Here is a 7,148-nt window from a genome sequence, read left to right as displayed (position 1 = left end):
CACAACATACAAACCTGTCTTTAACTTACAGCACGGACTTCCCCAGTGTAAACAGAATCCTTAAACGATACAACATACTGGAACAAAGTATACGTCTGAAACGCGCATTTCCATCCGCTCCTGGCGTCGTTTTACGATCGCGCAACCTCAAAGACACACTTGTAAACTCCGAAATTAATACTTCGACTCCCAATAATTCATACCGACCTTGTTTAAAGTCTCGATGTCTTGTACGTAAACCGATGCGAGAGACAAGCAAGGTAATCAGCACACAATCCAAGTTGTCAAATAGCATACGAGGAATTCAACATGCGATTCCTCTAATGTGGTATATCTACTCGAGTGCAACGTGTGCCGCATGCAATACATCGTACCAACAGAGACCCCATTTAGGATTCGTTTTCATAATCTCAGAGCCCACGCAAAATCAGCCCCGAATCTACCTCTATCGAAACATCTTAACCTTCCCGGCCATTCATTCGACAAATTATTAGTTGCACTCTTAGAAACAGGATTTAAATCAAACCGGGAACTTGAACAACACGCGTCATACCTCATACATTGGTCTAACACCCTCCACAGAGGAATAAATGAGAACCCGGGTACAGTTGCAGCAATTAAAGCTACTGCAGCTGCAAATATCTTTTAGTGTCACTACTCTCTCTGAGAGTACTACTGTCGTCCATTTCAATTTCTATCTTACTAACCGATCAATGGTTTTAATCTTAACATGTCTAATAGCCACGGCGTACACAACCAAGAGCCCCCGAACGCGGAATACCAGAACAAACTAATATTTACAGTAAACGACTGTTTGCATCGCCTTGCGGCAATGCGTAGTGTCGCCCTCGAAGCGATACGCCTCCGTAGTTAATACCAGAACCTTTTCTTCCCGCGCGGGGCGCCATCCGCGGGTCGCCAGTCTGTTGCGAAACAATATGTGAAGGGAGGGAAGGATAGACGAAAGACGCCAACCGATTTCCCCCCACAGTCGTCCTCTCCTGGCCGCCGACACCTGAATGGTGACTGTCGGTAAAAGAAGAGGGGGCGAGACGAACACTTGGTAAGCGCGTATGTCGTTGGACGTGCACTTCCCGCACACACCAGCCCTTCCCGTTGCCGGCCACTCGTACACCTCGTCTACATTAAAGGTACCGCCACCGGAGCACACACCGAACGCAATGCTTCCAAAGGTATTAGCATTGACGACGCCACTTGCATAGCGCTGTGGCCCCTGTCAATTTCTCCGCCTCGTTTTTTGTCTTTTTTGTCTTCCTTCCTCTCTCATTTTTTGTGCAAAATTCCATAAATGTGAGTGCAAACAACATGTACCCTTATGTACCCTTATTCCTGATCAAGGCGAGAGTCTGGCCGAAACTGTCGATATAAACACCTCCGTTGTGACTGTTCGCACGGAGGAGCTACATCACTACATATATATATATATATATATATATCACTACATCACTACATATATATATATATATATATATATATATATTGCCGCGCTCGAAATAGACAGAGAACGAAGACGATGTGCGCGCCAACAGTCTCGGGAAAAGGGACACTGACCAAAGAAGACGACGTGCTTTTGTTTATGTCTTTGCTCTTGGCTGCTGCATAAAAACACGTTCTCAGACTCAACGTCTCGGTGGTCTGCTTACGTTTAGCCGCGACACTGGTGGAGGTGCTGCACTGCAAGCCTGCCGATGCTCTACACCCCATCTGGGAGCCGTTCATCGAGTCCCGACACGCAGTCACCTGTTATGACACCAGTGCACCGCTTCAGTCGGCGGTTGCTAGGCCTCTCTCCTGAGCTGACTTCCTTGGACGAACGTTCTACCAGGCATTTCTTACCTCTGCCAATGGCCTCCGCCAGCCAGCCACAGGTGGTCCAAGGGACACAAGGCAGCGCCCGTTTCCAATCCAGCCCAGGTGTTATGATATGGGTTCGGGGAGCAGGTTTAGTGCATAGTGTCAGAGACGCTCGTGAAGGCCGCAAGGAAGAGGGCGCAACTGGCACGGCACACAAACATATATTGTGACATAAAAATACACAAACAAAACAAATACAAAGCACAGCAAAACAATAAACATGCGAAGCGTCTTTAGAAAAGAGTTCGAGAAACGCCGCGCTCACGCTAAGGGCCTTGACTTGGCGGTCGTGGCTGCATTGCGGGTCTTGTACGAGAGGAGCCAGGCGGGATGTCGCAGGTTCCTCTGCGTTCGCTGGGCGCCGGGACAGAAGACGTGTCGTTGCGAGGTCCCTCGGGCGTTGACGCTCGACCGGGTCCCTCCGACAGATGTTGGCCTCCCGAACGCTGACGTCCGACCAGGCCAACGCGTCTTCTCTGCTCGAGCTTCTGGCTCCGTCTGCTCCGTCGACGTGGCCTGTTCTTTCTCTTCTTTTTCTCGCGCGGCACGTGCAGGGAAGTATCTTCAAGATGGGAGAACACTCTTATTTCAGTGCGCGTGCTTGCGCGTTTTCGGCGCCGCTTCGTCGTCTTCTGAGCGGCGTCAAGTCACCTCATCACATAAGCCCCCATTTGAAGAAGTGTTCCAGGGGCACACTTCAACGTGGACACAATCCCAGTCACACTGTCTTGACAGCACACACTGGCACTCGAGAATATTCAAACACTGCACACACTTACACACGCGAAATTTATACACTAGATGAAAATTAACAAAAGTCAGAAATAGTCACTGTCTGTTCTACCTATTATGCAGAAGTGTGCTGCAGGATGTATTGACTAAATTAATAGACTCTTAGCTTTGTAGCAACCAAGTTAAGCACGTTTACTATTCAACATCACAAAAATTGTGTGACATACTTCTACAGTGTTAGTGTTAACGTAATAGACAACCATTCCTTAAACAGAATAAAAGTGAGTGCCATGTATTGTCTAATTGAAGACAGATCATTCGTGACGTGCAGATCACAGCAGGGGGAATTCACTTCTCTGAGCAACGATAATGCCTGCGCTAGACTGCCCCAAGGAAAATACACTGCCCTTATACCTCACAAACTTACGGTGAGCACTGTCGCTCCATATAGGCTGACTCTGGGACGCCAATGCATTCAAGTAGTATTGACCATGAGCACATCTTTGGTGGCCATCTGCGTTCCAGTCGTGTTGTGAAAAACACGTCTGCTTCTCGCATTTTCTGCATTTGTAGCTCTCTTTCTTTCTTTTATCATTGTTTCCACAGTCAGGTTTTCACGCTACATACTTCGAACAACGGCGCTTCTTTTTCTGTGCTCTCTTGAAACGCCTACTTTGAATTGCGTAGCAACGCTTCCTGTCAGACGAGGTTGACTGAAGGAAGGCTCCTCTGCCTAGCTGCCCTTCCAAACTGCATGAAGGAAGGTCGGCGCTGTTCTCAATTTTTGAACAAGTTATCTGCTGAGAGGAAGAAGCCATTGCGCACACCTCAGCACTTAGAGGGCCTTCATTCGAGCTCATGACGTCTGATGTGCCTGTGACAGCCTGCGATTCACGTGCCTCGCTGTAGTTACCACAGCCATCAGGAAGTAAACTTTGAGAAGTTTCTCTCTGGACATGAAATCTATCAGAAAATATGCTGTGCTGATTGAAAAGCATCACCGGACACATAATGTCCTGGCTATTTCCGTTACGCTGAGAATCATCGGTCGCGACTGTGACCTCTGTACAATGCAGTTGGGATGCACAGTTCACAGCGTTCCATAGCCCTACATATCCACTTTCAGATGCTGAGCTACTGTCGAGCATCAAACTGTTTGCGTGTGTATCCTCTGCACGCAATTCTTGGTCACAAGTGTGGCGTTGCACCACTAATTTCTGCATTTCAGCATTGTAAGCTTCGGTGTCCGACTGAAGCCTCTGTATTTCTGCTTCCAACTTTTCGCGTTGAGCAATAAGTGCCTTGCATGCGAGCTCGTGTGCTTGTGCTCTCTCCTCACGGACCTTCTTTGCTTGCGTTTCTGCCCATGCCTTAAGCTGTGCGCCTTGCAGACCAAGCTTTTCGCCCGCTTCTATCAGCTCTAATATGTCCATCTTCCGTGCGGCTCTATGCTATGTTCTCTGACTGCACTGCTCCGACCTTCTGATGTTTAATAAACAATGGAGAAAGTCCTGTCGCGGACGCCATTGTTATGATATGGGTTCGGGGAGCAGGTTTAGTGCATAGTGTCAGAGACGCTCGTGAGGGCCGCAAGGAAGAGGACGCAGCTGGCACGGCACACAAACATACATTGTGACATAAAAATACACAAACAAAACAAATACAAAGCACACCAAAACAATAAACATGCGAAGCGTCTTTAGAAAAGAGTTCGAGAAACGCCGCGCTCACGCTAAGGGCCTTGACTTGGCGGTCGTGGCTACATTGCGGGTCTTGTACGAGAGGAGCCAGGCGGGATGTCGCAGGTTCCTCTGCGTCCGCTGGGCGCCGGGACAGAAGACGTGTCGTTCCGAGGTCCCTCGGGCGTTGACGCTCGACCGGGTCCCTCCGACAGATGTTGGCCTCCCGAACGCTGACGTCCGACCAGGCCAACGCGTCTTCTCTGCTCGAGCTTCTGGCTCCGTCTGCTCCGTCGACGTGGCCTGTTCTTTGTCTTCTTTTTCTCGCGCGGCACGTGCAGGGAAGTATCTTCAAGATGGGAGAACACTCTTATTTCAGTGCGCGTGCTTGCGCGTTTTCGGCGCCGCTTCGTCGTCTTCTGAGCGGCGTCAAGTCACCTCATCACACCAGGTAACGCTTCTTCAGCCACTTGTACCTAATCGCTTCAGTGGTGCCCCACATGAAGATGTTGAAGATTGGCTTGAACATTACGAACGCGTTGCCGACATCAACCAGTGGAATGATCAACAGAAGCTCGCCCGCACGTACTTCACCCTCGATGACAGCGCTCACACGTGGCTTGAGAATCGAGAAGGCCGTATATCGAATTGGGATGAGTTTCGTCAGCAGCTGATTGACACCTTTGCTAGCGTCGACCGTCGAGAGCGGGCTCAGCAGTTGCTCGAGATAAGACTTCAGAAACCTAACGAAACTGTGGCAATGTTTGCTGAAGACGTGACGCGCCTGTGTCGTCGCGCTGATCCCAGTATGTCCGAGGAAAAGAAGTTGCGCTACCTTATGCGCGGCGTGAAGGAACAACTGTTCGCCGGCCTTGTGCGCAATGCCCCAACTACCGTGGCCGATTTTATAAGAGAAGCCACTGCCATTGAGCGTGCTCTGCACCAAAGATCGAGGCAGTATGATCGCTCGTCCACTACCACCCAAATCAACGCCGCTTCAGTGACTCTGGACAATCAGGGCTCCCTACGTGACCTGATCAGAGATGTTGTTCGCGAAGAACTTCAGAAGCTTTGCACTCCGCCAGTGGATACACCAGTGACCGCCGTTGCCGCAGTCGTTCATGACGAACTTAGGCACGCTTTCTCAGCAGTTGATCTCGGTCGCGAGCAGCGTCAAATGAGTTACGCCGACGCTGTCCGCCGTCCACCACCCGTCGTGCCTATCACGTCATACTACCAGCCACCTACAGCCGCACCTTCATCGCAACCTTTGCAGGAGGCTTTCAGACGTCGGCCCATGTCTCCGATGTCTTCATGCCACCAGCCATCACTTGCCGCGCCTTACTCACCACCACAAGAGGACATGAGACGCCCACAATTTCGCAGAACGGACGCTTGGCGCACTGTCGATCGGCGCCCCCTCTGCTTCAACTGTGGTGGTGCCGGCCATATAGCTCGCTATTGTTGGTACCGCGACACATCCTTTCGCCCGTCTCGGCCAGGGTACGACGGTCGCCGTGCCAACGCCGACTGTACTGTTCGCCATGACGACCCTGGTTTTCGAGGACCTCCAACGACGTGTTCTCCATATCACGAGTCGCTTCCCAATCGCCAGCCCAACTCCGCCACCGGCCACGCTCTCCATCCCCTGCACAGACATCGTCACCGAATCGACGGACTTTTGCTGACCTTCGGGGAACAAGGTCGCCCAGCCCTTACCGGGGAAACTAAAGGTGGCGACCTCTCGGGGTAAGGTCGCAGCCCGACCACAAGACGATAAAAAGTCCCCAGTACTGCCGCTACAGAACGACGCGACGTCGACGAATATTAATGGCGACGAAACGGTGAGCGCCGACCTCAATGTACTTATTGATGGAGAGCAAGTGACGGCTTTAGTCGATACGGGTGCTGATTTTTCCATAATAAGTCTAAGCTGGCTGATCGTCTGGCTGATCGTCTTAGAAAACTAAAAACGCCGTGGACAGAACCACATATAACAACAGCGGGTGGTCAATTGCTGCTCCCTACTGAAAGATGCACAGCAAGACTCAGCATAGGAGATTCCTCTTTCGTCGCGACTTTCATCGTTCTCCCAGAGTGCTGCAAAGATTTAATTATAGGAATGGGCTTTCTCAGGGAGCATGGCGCAGTAATCAACATCCCGGACCGCGTGGTTTCGTTTTACGAGAGTGCTCGTCTGCCTGATTCTTCATCACCAGAACACAAATCCTTTCGTCTCAAAGACCACGACATAGTTGTGCCGCCTCGATCATGTATCCTCGTTTCAGTAGCATGTGACGTACCGTTCGACGGTGCAGGAGTCGCCGACCAACTAACCTCGCTGCTTTTCACTCACGGGATTTCAGTGTCAGTGTCACCGACGGCCAGTGTCACCGACGGCCGAACGAACTTGCTGTTGACCAATTTCACCTCCGAGCACCTTCCAAAAGGCACAACTTTGGCATATTTTGACGAGATAGCAGATGTTTGTGACTGCTTTTCAGCACTCGAAGCAACGCCTACACGAGACCCACATGACCTAGCACCTAACCTTGACGTCAACCCTACTTTAACTCAGCAACAGCGGGAGCGCCTCCTTGCGCTGCTAGCTGAGTTCCACGACTGTTTTGCGTCGACCACGAAAGTTGGCCGGACGTCCTTGACCAAGCACCGAATCATCACAGAGGACACGGCTTGACCAATCCATCAAAATCTGTACCGTGTTGCTTCAAAAGAACGAGAAGCGATAGAACAGCAGGTAACAAAAATGCTTGAAGACGACGTGATTCAACCGTCTAAAAGCCCTTGGGCGTCACCTGTTGTTCTAGTCAAGAAGAAGGACGGCAGCCTGCGTTTCTGTGT

At 50.7% G+C, this 7,148-nt stretch overlaps 1 protein-coding gene across 1 annotated transcript; it reads left to right on the top strand.

Moving 5' to 3' along the window:
* Positions 1-1,864: 1,864 nt before the first annotated feature.
* On the top strand, positions 1,865-6,155 carry LOC125757728 (uncharacterized). The gene is made up of 2 exons (XM_049413769.1): positions 1,865-1,935; positions 4,738-6,155. The coding sequence occupies exon 2, from the start codon at positions 5,047-5,049 to the stop codon at positions 6,037-6,039; it is 993 nt and encodes a 330-aa protein (XP_049269726.1). The 5' UTR covers positions 1,865-1,935; positions 4,738-5,046; the 3' UTR covers positions 6,040-6,155.
* The last annotated feature ends 993 nt before the right edge of the window (positions 6,156-7,148 follow it).

The sequence above is a fragment of the Rhipicephalus sanguineus genome, chromosome 1 (genome assembly GCF_013339695.2).
Source record: "Rhipicephalus sanguineus isolate Rsan-2018 chromosome 1, BIME_Rsan_1.4, whole genome shotgun sequence".
Taxonomy (NCBI): Eukaryota; Metazoa; Arthropoda; class Arachnida; order Ixodida; family Ixodidae; genus Rhipicephalus; species Rhipicephalus sanguineus.
The sequence above is the reverse complement of the archived record's forward strand: the minus strand, read 5'-3'. Positions and strand labels throughout refer to the sequence as shown.

Bases quoted from the DNA above. Each gene is read 5' to 3' on its own strand.
- LOC125757728 (XM_049413769.1), top strand. From the start codon at position 5,047: ATGTTTGCTGAAGACGTGACGCGCCTGTGTCGTCGCGCTGATCCCAGT.